Source organism: Coturnix japonica, chromosome 15 (assembly GCF_054131305.1).
Source record: "Coturnix japonica strain WE chromosome 15, WE-NBRP24, whole genome shotgun sequence".
Taxonomy (NCBI): Eukaryota; Metazoa; Chordata; class Aves; order Galliformes; family Phasianidae; genus Coturnix; species Coturnix japonica.
The window spans coordinates 8,634,425-8,652,445 of record NC_140677.1 but is presented as its reverse complement, the minus strand read 5'-3'; the positions used below and the strand labels follow the sequence as shown (position 1 = coordinate 8,652,445).

Here is an 18,021-nt window from a genome sequence, read left to right as displayed (position 1 = left end):
CTCACAAGGAAAACCTCCTTTTCAGCTAGCTAAGGTCTAGAAATGGTCCACAACTTGATAATACTACTCTCCCATGACCTGATCTTTGTTGTATCTGCTTCTTGATTATTCAGTCAGGAATGATGATTTATAAAGGTTGCTCAAATTGATCACATGTATTTTCTTGGGTTGTCTGCAGGCTTCTTTAATCTGCTGAGAACTGTGCCAAAAAACGAAGCTGATCTCAGCTTGCATCCAAAGCATGCCAATGTCTGTACCTTACAGGGAAACTGAACTGTATAACGTGTTCACATTCATCACACGTTCAGTGACTTGGCTGCCAGATCAGATGCCACATTTGAGGTAGCTGTGCTCCACACTGACTGGCTGGCACTCCACACTCTTTGTAGTGGCTGCAGTGTAATCCACTGAGATAGATTTGAACAAAGAAAGTGTCTGCTGTACAGTATTGAAGGCCATCAGAATAGGTCCTGTCACCCGCTCTTCACCTCTGCGTTAAAGTTGTTTCACTTTGAGGATTGTGACCACTGAGTTTTCAACACGCTTCCATGATAGCTTGAGGAATCATACATTACATATATGTATCTCTGATAGGACACACTTTCTGATGTGCAGAACAACTAACTGGATTACTGAAAGGCAAAGCTATGGTCTTAAACCTTTCTTGGAGAATAAAAGACTTGTGAAGTGAATCCCTCGGGTAAACTACACAAATTGTTGTATTTTTACAGCAGTTTTCCTGTCATTTGGCTGAATTACCTTTGTGTTTTCCGTTTCGTATTTATAAAGTAACCAAAGGTTTCCTGCCTGCTGTCAGGAGTTGGTTTGGATCAAGACATGGAGCTTAGCACAGCCACTGTAACAGCTCATTTGATGAGTCTGCAATTCAAGTTCACATCCATGTTCTAAAGACCACCATGATTTTTCTCTTTTATCTGTAGCTGAAGAAAAGATTCCTTTTTTTTTCCTTTTTGTTCTAAACCCCTTGAAAACGGCTGCTTGTGTTTTATCAGATTTTTTGTTCTTTTTCTCTGCCTGGAAGCGAGTGCAGTCCTAGAAGAACTATGTGACTAAGCTCAGCCATTTCTCAGAGGAACTGTTAGAGCAGAATCTATGTAAGGCTCTAATATGCCTTAGTGAGGCAGTGTGCTCATGCTCCTTAGCAGGAAACAACTTCTTTGCAAGAACGTTTTAAGACAGCTTATCAGACAACTCATCTTTATTAATGAAGCTTATTAATGAAGTAGTTCTTGGCTGCCAGCTTTTTTTTTTAATTTTATTTATAATTTGCTTTTATTTTTTACTTCTGTTATTGTTGAAGACTTGTCCTTAGTATACATTTCATCAAGTGCGCATAGTCAAATCCATCACAGTAGCTGTTAGTACATGTGCAGAAGGTAATCTCAGTGTTCTGAGCAGTCTGCTCCACTGCACAGTAGTGTAGGAGTTGAAGTACATCCTGCAAGGTTGCACAGAAAGTACTGGAGGGGTTGCACGTTTATGTAGTCTCATTCTGTTTCAGCGATGGATCAAACAAGCCCTGGAAGAGGGGATGACTCAGACCTCACCAGCTCCACAAGAGAACAGGACCCAATGTCTATACCAAAGTAACGAGAACAGCAGTTCTTCCAGCATCTGCAAAGATGACACAGGTGAGTCCTGAGCACCATGAGGGCACTTGGGTGAAGCTGGGGAAGCTGCTGAATAACAAAGGCAGTTATACAGGTTGACATCTTAATGTGTACTGCTGCTTCCTGGCACATCTTTGTGATGTGTGAGAATGTTAGTTTGCCTTTCATTCAAATTTATATAGACTTGTTCTAGCTTTGAGCATCATGTGTTAAATTTCTCAGTATTCTCCTATGAAAAGACAGTCACTTTATCTCGCATCATTGACCCCAGTGTCATGTAATCATTTGTACAGTGGTGGGAGGGGAAGTACAATTTCATCTCTTTTCAGCAGGATGCTGTTAGATGGACAAAATATCTGCTGACTATAGAAAGATGTAGCAAAGTCTGAGAGGCATGTATGTAATGAGCAAATCAATCTCAAAGATGGAGGAGCTCGAATCTGTGAGTAAAGTAGCAGGACGGTTAAGTATTTTGTCTGAATCTTTCTACAGAGAAGGAAGTTGAGAAGATCCACCTGATCAGTGATAGGTTTCCCAAGAATGACAGGCAGAAAGCCAGACAATATGCAGATGATAAGAAAGTGAGATATGAACAGGGCACCAGAACCATTAGAAGAACACCCCTGAGCGATACCTGAAGAAGCAAACAACTAAGCTGCAGAATTTACTTAATTGTTGGGATTTTTTAAACTGCACATTAAAAAAGATATTACAGAAAGGGATTAATCCTTTGTGGGAATAAAATGTGTTGGAACTGTACTGATGTTGCACATAGGAAACTACTGGGTTGAAGTATTGAAAACTGCTCTCTCTGGTTTGTTCATAGCAATGATACCGACATTTCCTTGTGACCCTCCCCTGTACTATATACCTTCCTGGCTCCTGTGCCCCTAGCTCCCTCTTGTGCTTCTTTTCTACTAGTTGAAATATTTTAATTCATAGCAGTGTTGGATTTTCATGGGCTTTGTTTGGGTTGGGAGCAGGGGAAAGGAGATGGTGTGTGATTTGCAGCTGTTAATGGTGCAGCCTTATCCTCAATTCACTTTACTTTTCAGACTTGCTGAGTCCCCTAAAGAAATGGAAGTCTCGCTACTTGATGGAGCAGAACGTTAAGAAGCTGCTGAGGCCTCTGTCTCCTGTCACCCCTCCACCTCCCATCCCTTCAGTTCCTGGCTCGGTGAGCCCACAGCTGGCTACACCCTGCTCATCTGTGCCAGGAGAGGAGGAAAGTCGCAATGGTTATGGTGTGATGTTCTCACCAATTCCTTCTCTGGCTGCTAGTCGCTGCAATACTCCACTACAGTTTGAGGTAAATCCAGCTGGAAGCTCGAAGTGCCAAAGAGAGAGACTAGAATATGTGCCACTGGGGTAGCACTAGACACACCTTCCTATTTGAATATGCAGCTGTATTCCTGAGCAGCATGGTGGTGGCAGACTCGAGTACTGCTGCCTTTTTCCTCTGCTCCACTTCTGTCTGTAACAAATTCCTTTCTCCGTTAAATATCAAACCTTGCAGCAGCCCAGCCTTCCCTCACATCACAGTTATCAAAAACATTAGATTAGTTCTTTTCTCCATTTCTACAGCTCCCATATTTTGCAGGCTCTTTAGTGTTCTTTACTCATCTTCTCTCCTTCATCTCTCATTGCCCATATGGTTCCCAGGCCTTCATGTCTCTTCCAAAGAGTGTTACGGTGTTCCAGTTTCCATAGGCTGTCTGACACGTCCTCATCTTCTTTTTCCCTCAACAGATTTCAGTCATCCAAAATATGGTAGAAATATTTTACATCACTTTCCACTGTGTTCTTCATTTCTCCTTTTTCTTGCTGGTGTAGCAAGGCAATACTTTGTGCCTTTGATTTCACAACAGCTTCCTTACACGTAAAAGTACTGAGCAGGCTGTCTAGGTGGATTTCCTTGCTCTAAACTCTGAGTGAGAGTTATCTGCATCTATCCAGCAAGGACTTTCCACTTCCATTTTGTGTTGCATTTCTTTATGCAAATAGGAATTGTGTTGTTTGTAGTTTATTTTTAGTTTATAGTATTGCATATTTTCATTTAAGAAATGTAAAAATAAGAGTCTGCTGCTCAGACTCTGCCATTAAAAGCTAATTAAAAATAATTCTGTGCAGTGACAGACTGCTCTATACTGGAGACTGTTTTGCTCCCTCATCTGCTTTGCAACAGAGCAAACAGTCCTTTGTGGTATTTTTAGCTTAGTGTGCTTTTGATTATTTTCTTTGAGAACCCTTTTTTCTGAAAGGTTTTTGAAAGGCATATCTGTGGAGGTCAGCAGGGAAGATTGTGGAGCACTGAGGAAAGAGATGAAAGGCTGTTTCAGGCACAGAGCTTGATTGTAAATTGTCCTTACTTCTGCAGTGGTTGAGGTAGCAGATCAGAGCAGTGTTGCTGTGCACCTCCTCAGTCTAGTCATTGATTTTTAGTCTCACCTTAGCATGTTGGTTGCAATGTTAGAAGCCTGTATTTCACTGTGTTTCTATATGCTTGCCCCATTTACCTTTTTTCCCCTCTCTAGAAAAAGTCTGACATCTTGACAGACCATAGGCAGCTTTGTTCACATTTCTCTAAACGCAGCTCATTCGTAACAAGTCTATTTTAATATCATGTCTGTTTCATTTAGTTCTCCATTCTAACTTGAGAGAACATGTCTCACAAAATAAACTCATATAAATGTTTGTACTTTAGTCCTGTGGCCATACAACATTGTGGGAAGAAAACAGTAATGATTCTTTTCTTGATTTACAAGCTTCCTTGAGCGAGCAGGTGATAATCTTCTGCTGGCTTGCTGGGGAATGTATTTTGTAAAGCTTCCAGGAAGCTTTAGAAACCACTGGACTTGACAGAGTTAGCATTAAGTATGGGCCAGTTCCTGGGATAGCCTTTGCTTAGAGTGGCCACTGCTAACCTCTGTGCTTGTTTTTAATTGACTTCATTTTGCTTCTTGACTGTTTGGCTATATGAATAACCAGATGCTTTCCCCCCTTCAGAACGTATCCTCCCCTGAGAGTTCCCCTGCGCATAGACCAGAGTCCATGTCACCTGAGGTGGGTATCACTACCTCAGTTGCATTTGGGATGAAGAACGTGTGTTTATTTGAGGCTTCAGTGAGATGGAAGGGATAAGAAGCTTGGGGGTTGCTGGGAACGAGGGTGGAGCATTAGTTGCAATAAGACTGAGGAGGTGTTTTGGGATTATCACAGGAGAGAAAACAAAGCGAAATGAAATTAATCAAAGACTGGAACTTATTATCTGTTGACATTTGTGGAAAACAGATGATGTAAAGAATTGGTATACTGAAGTGTAGGCAGGAGGTTGGGGTTGCTGGAAGCACAGTAAGCATCAGCCCCAGCCCAGGAAAACAAGTGGTGTGCAATACGTACTGAGTGGCAGCAAAATGGCAACTGGGGAAGGAATTTTGCTGTTTTTTGCTGGTTTACCAGTGTTTGCTAGTAATTTAGACTAGCTTATGGAGGCATGGTAGGGGCGCCTGACCTGCCCTTTTCAGCCTTGATTTATGTCTTGTTCACTTGCAGTCTTAAAGCATTGAGGAGACACAAGATAGTAGTACTTTATTTCGCTGCTGGCCTGTTGTGAAACACGAGGTCAAATTTCACAGTGGAAAATACACATTCATCTCTAATGTGGCAGATTACTGGGGCTGTAATACAACAGTGGAAAAAATTTCAACAGCTTCAGTAGGGCGGATCTGGTGCCTGGTGCTGCTGTTTTCCCTAAGCACTGTAGTCCTGCAAAGAGCATGAAGTAGTGTCAGTTATGTTCATTGTCTGAGATCTTGACAACACGGTGAAGGAGAGCATCATTTATTCCTTTGCCTGGGTGGTTTTTTGGCACTTAAAGTTAGAAAAATGGATATACCATTGTATCAGTGCCTCGTGTTCAGAAACTGTGACAGTGCAAAGATGATGCCGTTACGCCTTTGTTAGAGAATGTAAAATGCAGAAATGCCCTATAAATTAAATGAATGGACTATTGTTAGAGATTGCTGAAAATGAGATGTGAAAACAAATGGCTTGCGGATTCTGGGCATCATATTGTTAGGGAGTCAGTAGTGGTTGACTGGGGGCATTCAGGAAGCTGGCCAATAAAGCAGCAAATGGACAGCAAATCTCTTCTGTTTTCTCCTGATAGTAAACCTAGCTAGCATGAACTGTTAATGTCAGCTTTGGGACATGTGGGGTATTCAGAGATGCTTTTTTTTTTCCCCTTCATTGCCTGGACAGGGATAATGCTGAGTCTTGCCCTCTGCTGCAGTAAGACCTTTAAATGGGGAAAGGGCATCTTGTAATAGACAGCTAAACTGGATTACTATTTAGCCCCGATCATTCCCTTCTAGAACAAACAGAACAGTGCAGTACAGTGTCAAAAGGGAGACTAAAAGCAAAAACCAACTGGAAAGCAAGAAGTCTGCATTGTACAGAATGTTTTCTGACTTAAATTTCTCTCCCCATCCCTACCTGATCCTGGTCCTTTTCCCGACTTCCCACCCCATCCCATGGCCTTCCTGGATTTTGTAGCTCTGCCTCCGATCTGATGTGGATTCCAGTGCAAACACCTGCCCGGAACGGCCGTCGCTGCTCAGCTTTGGATCCTCTGATCTGGCTCCACAGCCTTCCATAAACTCTACTTCAGAGACAAACTTCCCAGGAAAAAGTGGGGAAGCACAGATGCTGCTACGAAGCTCTGATCAGGCTTTTCGGACAGAGTTTAATTTAATGTATGCCTTTTCCCCATTGAACGCTATGCCACGTGTGGATGGCTTGTTGCGGGGATCTGCGTGTTTGGGAGAAAGGAAAGCAGTGAATTCAGAAGCAGGATGCTGCAGCTCTCCTTCTGAAGGATATTTCAGCAGACATGAGTCAGGACTGCTTAAAGAGACAGCGCATGGATCCATGTCTCCCTCTGGTGAGAGGGCTTGTGAAGGCGTCCGATCTGCCCCCCAGAATCCACCACAAAGGAAGAAGGTAATTATTCTTGTAAGAGCGAGTCTAAGACTGCAGAAATTCTTTTACTGTGGGTAAGACGTGGGAAAAATGAAGCTTTGACACATCTGGGGCTGATTTGCACAAAATATATACCACCTCTTTTAGAGGAGTATAATTTACTTATAGAGCATGAACCTGCTCTAAGAAGGTTAGAATTCTGTGCCAGGCTCTGCCAAGTCACAGGTCCCCTACACAGTTCAGTGTGGCTGAAGTGGTACTGGTGAACAGGACTCTCTGAGAATCAGTTGTGTGAAGAAGGCTCTTATTTTGAGGTTTCTGAGATGTACAGGTGTACTGATCTGCACTGTGTTGTGTCACAAACCACGGAGTGCTGAAGAGTGTCAGAAAGAGTGTGAAATTTCAGAAGCAAAGTAGCTGTATATCTCTTCTGCAGTATCAGTTGTAAATGTGGGTAAGTGGTCCAAATTTGCACCATTTAGCTCTTTTCACAGATTTCCTGCAGATTCAGGAAGATTTATAATCCCAATGTAACTTCTAAGGTCTCGTCTGCAAAGAGAAATAATTTTTAAAATGATGTGTAGACGTGTTCTTTCCCCTAACCTTGTCCATAGCTTCCCCTGACTCATAGCTGTATTTTCCTTGCAGGTATCTCTGCTAGAATACCGCAAGAGGAAGCAGGAAGCCAAGGAGGGAGGCGATTCAGTGCGATGTGCAGGGACTCCTACCCGGCAGGGCAGCAGTGGTTCTGGGACTGACACAGATGCCAGCAGCCTGCCGGGCTCTGTAGTACGAACTCCATCCTCCCCACAAAGTGGCTTCTCCCCTTCTCATCCTTCCCTGCCTCATGTAGAGGACATCAGCCCACCAGACTCAAGGGGGGCTGGTTCCTCAGCATCGCTCTGCAAATCCCAGGAGAACATCAGCAGCAGGTGGTGAGTGTTATCCCTCCAAGCAAGGCTCAGACTGCTCTGCAGAGATGAACCAAACTTGGGATGGGGGGGGAGGGCATTTCTGTTACAGTAATTGTAGTGGGATGGATTCTGTTGAGTGTCTTGGCATAGTTCTCTTTCTTAATTGCTGAACTGTGAAGAATACCAGCAGCCTACTCGGCATGCCCTTTAGTTCTTAGTTTAGATATCAAAAATCTGCCTTGAAAGATGAAGTTAAACAGTTCTCTCTTACACCAGTTTCCTTTTAAGGACCCAAGTTTGAAGGACTTAACTTGTAATGAGAATTTAATCTAGTTGTAGGTTAAAAGGTCTTTTGTTGTTGAATTTCCATTCTGTTTTTGACGTATGTGATATGGGGTTGGTCTTTTCAGAAGCTGATGGAGCCCTCTGCAACCTTGCATGTGAGAAGCAGGGACAGTGGAACAGCCTCAGCTTTCCTGTACTTGCACAAATAGCTTTGAAGTGCAGTTACCAGGCTGCAGTTGGTTTGCTAAAAGTGTGAAAAAATCTCCCTATTGTGTTACTGTGTGAAGGTTTAATTTGGGGAAATGCAAGTTTTCAGAGACTTTTAAACTCCATAGTAAAGCCTGATGGCCAACATGAAGCACTGCTGTGCTGAAATGCAGAGTATTGAGCTATAGTCTTTATACACGGTGATGGTTGGAATTTAGGATGTTCTGCTAGCTGGAGAGATGTAGTAGAGTGGCTTTGCTGCCTTTCGTTCACGTTCTGTTTGTGGACAGTGCAAGTGTAAAGGCATATTTATAACACCCAGTTGGCACACGTGCACTTGTGTCACTGCTTGTGCCCTGGCAGGGGGTGGGAAGAGAAAGGTGGCTGAGTGGTGCTAAAGACTGCAAGAAATGTGAGGTTGGTAGTATCTCAGAAACATTGGTTTGGATGGATTTAGAGGAATAATAAGATGTGCTTTCTTCCTTTTCACAGTCCTTCCCCACCCCAAATATCCTCACTCTTCCAGTGTAAATTTACGAGATACAATTTTCTTTGTGATAGCAGTCGGTGCTATTGTGTAGTCTGTCTGCCTGCTGACCTTCTGGCCAGGCGTCAGGACTGACCGCAGCTGGGACAGGCAGCTGATGATTGCTTCATGATTATTTTGTGCAGGTATCACCTGCCCTTTCCCTCCCTCCCTTACCACTTCCTTCTGCCTGCAAAAAGGTGTAAGAAAAATCCAGCTGAATGGGAAAAAAATCTTAGTTGGAGATGAAGTGTCTGCAGTCACCTTGCTCCTATGTGGGGCTGCTCTGTTTGCTTCATCTGCTCCTCCTCAGTAGATGCTGTGGCTTCAGTTTATCACATGACTTCAAGAGTTGCAGGATTAAATATGGTATTGTCATAGGACTCTGAATATAAAAGTTGAAGCCACGCTGTTGTGTTTTGAAATAGGATTAAGCAGCTTTGCTGCCTTTTTATTCTTTTTTAATCCCTGTTCTGTCTTTTAATGGGCAAGGCTGATAATTATGGTCTCCTTCCACTTTAAAAAGAAACAGATCTTAGAATCTGCACGTTGCAGAGTTAAACATGTGGACCAGTCTCATCTTTAACTCTGGGCGCTCACATGTCTGATAAACTCCAGACATTCACAATAGTGTCATACAAGGGACAAAAGAAAATGGTGGGATCTAAAATTTCGTGCCTTAATTTTCATTTGTCCGGATTTTTGTTGAATTCTACACTATTTGCCAATAGCTTTCGTTTAAAAAAAATGAAGTTTCTGTCTCTTTCAGTTGCCAAGATACAGCCATCACAATGTAAACAGATGTGCTGCTGTGCCCAGTAAACCCAGCCTTGCAGAAAACTGTCTCCAGCAAAACAATAGCAGCAACGAAGGTGTGAATTCACCCCCTCACCCCATTCACCTCCATGAGGTGTGAACTGTGGCCCCTTTTCCCTTCCGCTCCAGTGAGGGGTGAATTTCAATATCTGGGCTATTAAATGCATTTTTTAAAAGATAATGTAAAATACAGTTTTTAATGTATCTTTAAAAATATATGTTAAATACAGGACATACATTCTTAGACTGCATATATGCATGATATGCAGTATGTTTAATGTAATGTTTGAATATAATTATATGATATTTGGGCATTTTTAGGGCACACGTTTTTCAGTGTCTGGGATAAGGCAACATGAATCCCTGATGGAAGTGCTACTATTTTACAGGTTAAAACACATACCTTTAAAGAGGTTTGGATGATCCAGTGCATGGTAGGTGTGTGGCAGGGATCTGGGGTGTGTCAGTGGCCCTGCTTCTGTAGATTGGCTTTAGGAAAGCCACTTCACTTCTGTTTTCCAGCTTTAGACCAAATGCTTGTAACAAATGATGGAATGAGGTCTGGCACCAATCTTGAGAGGTTTTATATTGCAGATTAAATGGCACAAAGTACAAATAATGGACCGAATGGTCATGGTAGCTCTGCTGCAGGAACAGTGCACTATCTCACTACTGTGTTGGCATTTTATTGTCATAAGATATTGGTTTTCCTTCTTTTTAGTTTGAATAGAAGTAATCTGTGTAAAACACCTAAATGCAATTTTAAGACAACAGCAGGTTTTCAAAGTGCTGTTGAATCTTGAAACAACTTTCTGAGACAAAATATCCTGTAATAGGGTGATGTACTGAGCTGAATGTTTATAGCATCCTTCTGATAAAAGACCTTGTTTTTCTCAGGGCAGCGCTATCATAGTAACCAGTGATGGACAGTCTGAAATCCCACAGGAGCTTATTTGTGTTGCAAAAGCAGTGCAGAATTTTATTCCTCCTCTGTGTTAGAGAGCTGGTATTCTCTGATCCCTCCGTTCTGTGGTAGAGGTTTGAAGCTGCAATAACTTCCTATCAGTGCATTTCAATAGAAACCTTTGAGACTTCAAAGACAAACGTGTCTTGTAATTATAGCCAGGACTCCCCCCTGAACCCCCTTGTGCGCTGGTCACATTTGTCTCAACTGAGTAACAGAAGTCCTCAGCTGTTACTGGCTTTTTTGTTGCAGGATGGTCCCAACGTCGGTGGAGAGGCTTCGAGAGGGGCGAGGTATACTTGAGAAGGTGCTACGAAGTGGTGCAAAGGTATCCCAGAGAAATGAATCCTCACCTACCCGTGACAGCGTTGTTGAGAGGGATGCAGGTAGGAAGAGCTTCTGAGTTCCTTGTTGGTGGGGAGATAATGGTCTCAGCTTTATAAACTTGCCAGTGAATTCGTTTGTACCTTCATCTCTAGCATCATCAATGCCTGATAAAGGCCTTCTGCAAACCATGCTTCCTTATTTGGATAATATTGCCTGAGCCTGTAAACGTCTCCTGTTAGACCTGGAAGTTGTCCAGTTTTGTCTGGAGTTTGGATTCAAGATCCAGCTGCATTTTGGCTCTGGCAGTGGCAGCTTCTTTGCCCTTGGATAGATGAGTTAACTGACATTGCCTTAATTGCACCTGTGTTCTGGGAACATGAGGGTGGTATCCCTTAATAATCCTACTTGGCTGAACATCCAGAAAAATGTATTGCTCACTGAAATGCACATTTGCTTCAGGCAGTGGTAGGAGCTAATATAGCTCTTAAATAATTTAATATAGCTTCCTATATAATATAGCTTCCACACCTTACCTCATCTCTGTTTTGAAGTTACTTGATTCCTTGAGTCGTGATGCTTGTTGGTTTTATGAGATACACTTATTCACTGAGGTGAGCTCAGTTCTGCCTTGCTGTTCCTCCCTTCTGTGACTGATGGGCTGTGCTCACTCACTGAGTAGCACACGGGGTCAGTGAGTGCTTGTGACTTGAGCTGAGCTTACATCCCTCTGTTATCCACCTGGGATTAAAGGTCAGTTGTGACTTCCTGTAAGGTGGGCAGATCACTTTATCATGGCCCGATTTCTTAGCTGTAATATGGAGTTATTCGTCTTCTATTTATTTTACAGTCCCTGTTGAATATGGTTGCTGTTTTTCCTAACATGTCCAGTATGTAACAGAACCCTGCTCTCCCTTGTGATTTATGATGATGGATCATCACGTTTAAATAACTTAGTCTGCGTTGCTATTGATCTCTGCTTCTTCACAGTTGAGAACTATTAAGGACTCCCTCACTGATATGCTTATAGCTTGCTGATGATCTGTAGTGGGGATCTGGATCTCTCTGGAGCATCTCCCTTCAGTGCATTTTCTTCGTGTAGTCTCAAGGGATTCTCTTAAGACTTGTCAAAAATGCTGCTGATTTAATGGGACCCAACTGTAATTCTCTTTTGTGTATTTCTCATTCCAATGGAAGTGGAAAAGAAGCACTTCTCACTCCTGCTTCGTGTCCTTTCTCGTGCAGGTATTGAGAAATCATGGAGGGAAGTGCTGGCTTTGTCTTGTTAAAATGGCATAAAGGGAATTCAGGAAAGTTTGCAGTTTATTCACCTTTTGTAATGTAGACTCTCTATGTAGCCTTCACTCCCCAAGGATGATTTTGTGCGTAAACACTGCGCCTAATATCTGCAGCACCGTTTGTGTAATTGGCCTTTTAAGAAACAGTTTCTTCCTGAAATCTTTAGAATTCTTCTGATTCAATTTCTGATCTCCTGGCTTGAATAGTTAGTCTCTGTGCAAGACTGCTTAACAAAACATGCCTTGACTGCAATCTTTGCCTTTCTGCAGTGCGGTACTCAGAATGTCACCAGCAGCAAACAGCTACTCGGTGCTTTGGATGTGGTTTCAGGAAATGGAAGGTGGCACAGGATACATGGTGGAAGCTTCTTGTATCAGCCTCTGTGCAGGTCTTGTGCCCAGAGGAAAGATGTCTGAGCCTCAGCAGCACAGAAGACAATTCCATCCAGGTTCCTGTTCGGCTGTGCCAGCAACCATGATGTAGCACAGGACAACAACCGCAACAAAGCCATGGGCACTGCTGGCACTGATACTCATGCCAGGGCATCTGGTACAAAGCCAGACCTGCCTGGCAGACATACAGAGCAGACCAATGCAGCATGTCCTGTTTCAGGACTGAGAGACATCTGTCATGTAAATTCGATACTAATACTGACACTATTTCACCAAGGCGTTTCAAACGCTGCTGCTGAGAATCCCTGAGATGCTGCAGATAAACAGCTCCATCTCATCAGCCTGCAACATCATAAATCTGATGTGAAATCTTCCAGTCCCACCGGTTTCTCTCTCTCCTAAACAAAGCACGATCACTTGCTAAGTCCCATGGTTGTAGTAGTGGCTACAGAAGAACATGCATGTCAGAATAACTGGGTCACTTGTTTGAACGTACTTCTTGCCTATCTCAGTTGAGGTTTGGTTATCTGGGACAAAAAACTCTCCTGCCGTCTAAGATCGGGGCATTGGAAGGGTTTGCTCTGCTAAGAAAATCCTTATTCAGTCTTCCCTCTCATGTAGCTATGACGCATCAGCGTGTGCTGTGCTGCTGTTACCCCCCCAGCAGGTGCACCTTTTCACCATCTTGGTCAGCGTTTTCTGAGATCTAAGCGTAAGCTGGTTTGGAGCAGCACACTGACTTGTAAAGCATGTTCCCCAGCATGGCAGCAGAGGTACGGTCAGCCTTGGCAGCGTGGGACTTCAGTCTTGGGCACCACCTGGATCTGCCTTTGAGGAGAACCAGCAGCAGGAGCCTGCTGACAGCACATCTAGGAAGGAGTAGTTTTATTTCCGCAGTTGTAACCGAAGCCAGGGAGAATTCCTATGGCCAAAACTGAGTGGGGAACTGCTGAGTCCTTAGAAACCGGCTTCTGCCTCTTGTTCCTTCTGGAAACCCCAGGAGCACATGCAGCCTGCATTCTGTCACTGGTCATTCAGGTAGATTGGGCCAAGGCAGGTGAGCTTTGCACTAAACCAGAGTTGGTGTAAGGGAAGCAGCAGTGCCTAATGTGTGTGGCTGTAGTGAGTCACATGAATGTTTACAACTGCCTTCTGTTGGGGTTCTTCAGCTTCCGAAAGGCCAATGACTGGAGGAGCCACTCTCATCTCAGCTGTAGATGGAGGCAGAACAAGACAGCTGCAGCGTGCAGGTGTCACTTGAGAGGGAACTGTGGTGACCTCAGTCCAGGGGTGAAGTGTAACATGTTGCCTGTGCTCTGCCTTGCAGATACAGCAGGAGGAGACACTCCAGAAGCCCACAAAGGACCAGCAGTTTACAGTCCTTCTCGATACAGCTACCAGGTAAATTCTGCCATTTGTTATCTGCCCGTTCAGAAGTAAAGCTTTAGACAGCATTAGCAGGAAGGAAACTGTTGAGCTGTCAGTTATTCCCAGTCCTGATGTACTAAGCAACTAGAGTGTGATGAGGCAGGAAATAGGGAATTGTGTCTGATGTCTTTTTTTTTCCCACCGACACGTTCAGCTCCTGCAGTCTGACAGTCCCCAGGCAGAGTCACAGACCCTTCTCCAGCAGAGTTCCTCCCCCTACCGAGGACACCTAACTCCTTCTCCTGGCTACAGCTACCGAGCGGCAGCACAGAGGACAGGACACAGCCTCTCCCACAGTTCCTCGGAAACCTCCCTCTCCTCTTCCTCGTACTCCAGCCCTGCCCACTTGGTCTCCACAGACTCCTCTGCCCTGTTTGCAGGGAATTCGGGGTATTACAGCAGCCAGCAGCACTCTGGCAGTGCCAGCAGCAGCCTCCTGAAGAAGAGCTGCCCAGCTGCTGCCAGCCCAGCACAGCAAATGGCTGTGGACTCTCTTCCCTCAGAGTCTGGCTCTCAGCCCTGCACAGGAGCGTCCAGCTCCACCTCAGCTCCCCAAAGCTCCAGGTCACTACAGTCAGACTTGCGGACTATCAACCTACCGAGCTCTGGGCAGTCGGTTCTTTACCAGGGCTCCCGGGGGGCGGTGATTTCCAGTGCACAACACTACCCGCACCGAGGGGGCAGCAGCGTCCATCAGTACAGACTGCAGCAGCTTCAAGGTTCTGGAGTAAAGACTCAAACGGGACTTTCCTAGGGCTGCTCGGACTCCAGGAGGAACAAAACTGCCCACAGCTCCTTCCAGTTACCTCTGGAAGTGGCTCCTGGGCCGGTGTTGGGAGGTCGCACCCGATGCTGGGTGCCGGGGGGGGGGTCAGAGGCTGAGGTCTGAATGCACGGGTGAGATTTGTGAGCAGTATTGGCCTCTGGCCTTGCAGATGAAAGCAGATTTCTCTGAGGCAGAGACTGTAGCAAAGCTGTTCCCTGATGTGTGAGTACATTGCAAAAGGTAAAAAAAAAATAGAAAAATAGAAAAAAAGAAAAAAAAAAAAGCAAATGGTTCAAGTGCAATGACTGTGGTGCAGCCTCTGTCTCTTGTCCGTGCCCGTGGCCATGGTCACTCATGCAGTACGGACATGTTTTTTTGATACAAATGCAGTTTAAAGAAATCATTGGGGAAGTTTAACTCCGATCCCAAAGCTCTCTTTATAGGTCAGGTTCTCAGCGCGTTCTGGGGAGGGCTTTAATCCGTTACGATCATTCCAGTCACAAGCAGATGAGCGCACACTGCTGCCTCGGGCCGGGCTGCCGCAGTCAGAGCATTTCCAGGACGAGTCTCCATCAATGTGAACGAGCGGCAGGGAGCGGGACCTCGTGTGCCCATTGCTGCAGGGGAGCTGGATGTGCTGCCCCACGGCGTGATCAGCGCGTGGGGTGCAGGTCTGTGAGTGGGGAGCAGTGGGGGGGAGGGGGGTCTGACCTGCAGGGCGGACGTGCTGGGGTCAGGGACCCCACGGAGCCACGCGGTGGCGGTGCTGTGGTGTGCTGGGGGCTGGCAGGGGGCTGAGCAGCTGCAGGGAGGGTCACGGTGCTGGGGGGGGGCTGTGATGTGCCAGGGGAGCCTGCGTGTTGGGGTGGCACGTGGGATGTCCCTCCCACCTGTCTGCAAAGCAGGGCAGAGCCAGCCCGAGCACAGCGTGCTGTCTGCTCAATTCCATACGATTGCCAGCTTCTTTCTCACTTGTTTACTGTAATATCGGGCGTGTTTTTATTTATCTAATTTTATATTCAGTTATAACCATAGTAGGTTAGCTAATATACGACAGGTGTCATCCCTGGTGCTGCAGTGGAACTTCTCCTTTTCTCTCGGATAACATGATGCTGTGAGTCTGTCTCCCCTGTCCTTTCAGATGCACAGTCTGCTTCCTTCCTCTCTTCTCTTATTTTTTAGGACTGTTACAGGTCTCTCTTAATTCACAACCGAAATCAGGCGTTCGTTCAACCCGGGTCGGGGGAGGGTGGGGGAGACTTTTAAACTACGGAATCAAAGAGTTCACTTTCCTCACACTGTCTGGCTGTGAGCATGTTGGGATGGAACTTGTCACCCTGCAGTCGGGTGTCTGTATACTGTATAAAATTAGGTGTAAACTTCGCTCGGCTTAGCCCTGGGTGTGCAGCCTCCCCTTCCACGCCAGGAGCAGCACGGGGCAGGCGGGCTCTGCCCTGCAGGGCGGCAGGAGGGGGCCGGGGGAGCTCAGTGCCCGGACAGCAGCACCTCTGGTCACAGCGGGGCAGGAGGGGAGGGACCCTGGAAAGCTCTTGGAAAGGTGGGGGGCTGTAGCTTCTTACTCTAGTGGAGTTTTTACACCGTGCTGTAACATTTGAACTTTCACAAGAGATGTAATAATTTTGATAATAAAAATACTTAACTCGAAAAGCAGTGTTTCTGGAATCCCACCACCCCCAGTGCTGCGCAGGGCTGCGCCTGCTCTGCTCCTTCCCAACCTTATCATCCCTCTGCCTGTATTTCAGGCTGTTGAGGTCAGGGCAGCTCCCACAGGTTCCTGGCTCCCACTGTTTGGGATGAAGCTGCTGGTGGAGGCTGCTCCCAGCGTTACCTCCTTCATGGCCCGTTCTAGGGCCGCGTTTGGTGCTTCTGCCCATCGTGCCGCTATCCGTGTTGTGCTGGTGCCCTGTTTTACCATCGCTCCCCTTTTCCTTAGGAATCCCGAGCTGGGCCCTGAGTGCAGCCACACTTTGAGCGTGAGGCGCCCAACGCCTCCATGGTTTGTGGCAGCCCTGCAGCCATCAGGGCAGGTCGTTCAGCCGGGTCGGTCTGTGCCCCCAGGCAGCAGCCAGCCCCGCTTTATACCCCCTGCGGCTGACCCCGACCCCCGCCCGGTGTCGCAGCCGTGTCCCGTCCCGCTTCCCAGCACAGCACGGGGCTCAGAGCTCGTCTGGTTTGAATTATATTTTTCAATAAGGTTTTGTGAAACACCGTATCAAACTTTGTACTAAAATACAGATATATTACAGCTACTGGATTCCTTTCTCCACTGATTTGCTCGGTTGGTTTTTCCAATTCACGCAGGGCGTTGCTCGCTGATGGGCCGCGGGGCGACGGCGGCCGCTGGGGGGGAAGCGCCGGTCCCGGCGACGCGCTGGGTCCCGGTGCTGCCGCTCGGTGTCCCGGCTGCTCCGTCCCTCGCTGCCCTCAGGGCTCGACTTACCGGCTCCGCCAGCCCCGGCAGCGGGTCCCGCTCGGCCCTTCATCGCCTCATCCCCACGGTGATATCGCCCGGTTCCACGTTCCCCCCGGCTGTTCCTCTCCCGTCCCCGTCCTCGCCCCCCCCAGAGCCACCCCGGCCGCCCCCCCCCCGCCCTGCAGCCGGGTCCCCCTGCCAACAGCCCCCGGCTACTGGCACTGAGACGCGGCCGGTGCTGAGGACTTTATTGCATGGTGAGGGCTGCGGCGGGCACCTGGGGAAGCCCACGCGCCGGTCTGGCCAGCAGAGCCTCGGCCGGGCTTCGGCTGCCTGTGCCCGGCACCGAGTCCTCGGCTCCGCGTGCCGCTCAGACGCAGCCGGGCACGTGTCTGGGCTGGGACAGCGGCGTGGGCCGAGCCACGCGTGGCGGGGAGAGCCGAGCCACGCTGTCACCAGTGGAGATAAAGCACCGTATGGGGATGGGGAGGTTTGGCGGCGGCTGGGGCTGGACGAAGGGGGGTTTCCTCCTGCACCCGCCCGGGGTCGGTTGTTATTATTTCCAGCTGCTCCCACTTACCGGGGCTTACATTCAGCGGTGCTGGGAGTCGGGCGCAGCGGCGGCCGGCGGCAGCGAGGCCTTTACGGTCCCCACTCTCGGGATGGAGCGAGCGGCGGCCGGCGGCTCCGGCAGCGCTGGAAAGCACGCGGTCCTGGGGCTGCGCTGCCGGGCGTGGGGGGGAGGGTGGGAAGGGAGGAGGGGCGAGAGGGCTCGAGTCACTTTACCCTGTTTAGAGAATATTAATTTACACGTAAAAGTACGGGCGGGCCCCATCCCAGCCGCAGGGCTCCCCGGCCATGGAGACAGGATCACCAAGCTGTACAAAATGGGAACGGGGAGGTGCTGGGGCCCGGAGCAGCCAGCGCAGGGCGTCAGTGGGAGCGCTGGGGTGGGAGGCGGCGGGTCCGGAGTCCTGGGGATGTAGAAATCTGTTTAAAAACTTGGGAGACTGTTTCTCTTTTTTTTCCTTGAAACAAAACTGCCGTTCTCGGAT

At 47.2% G+C, this 18,021-nt stretch overlaps 1 protein-coding gene across 4 annotated transcripts in view; it reads left to right on the top strand.

Annotated features, from left to right (window-relative positions):
• SETD5 (SET domain containing 5) overlaps positions 1-16,200 on the top strand; it is a 58,425-nt gene extending 42,225 nt beyond the window's left edge. For 3 of the 4 annotated variants that reach the window (XM_085516793.1, XM_015874946.3, XM_085516794.1), the window contains 8 exons: positions 1,523-1,652; positions 2,687-2,940; positions 4,638-4,694; positions 6,186-6,632; positions 7,260-7,546; positions 10,576-10,709; positions 13,666-13,739; positions 13,921-16,200. In XM_085516793.1, the coding sequence (XP_085372919.1) occupies positions 1,523-1,652; positions 2,687-2,940; positions 4,638-4,694; positions 6,186-6,632; positions 7,260-7,546; positions 10,576-10,709; positions 13,666-13,739; positions 13,921-14,520 (1,983 nt within the window). In that variant the 3' untranslated portion in view covers positions 14,521-16,200. The remainder of the gene's footprint in view (positions 1-1,522; positions 1,653-2,686; positions 2,941-4,637; positions 4,695-6,185; positions 6,633-7,259; positions 7,547-10,575; positions 10,710-13,665; positions 13,740-13,920) is intronic. The other variant, XM_085516795.1, reaches the window with a different exon arrangement.
• The last annotated feature ends 1,821 nt before the right edge of the window (positions 16,201-18,021 follow it).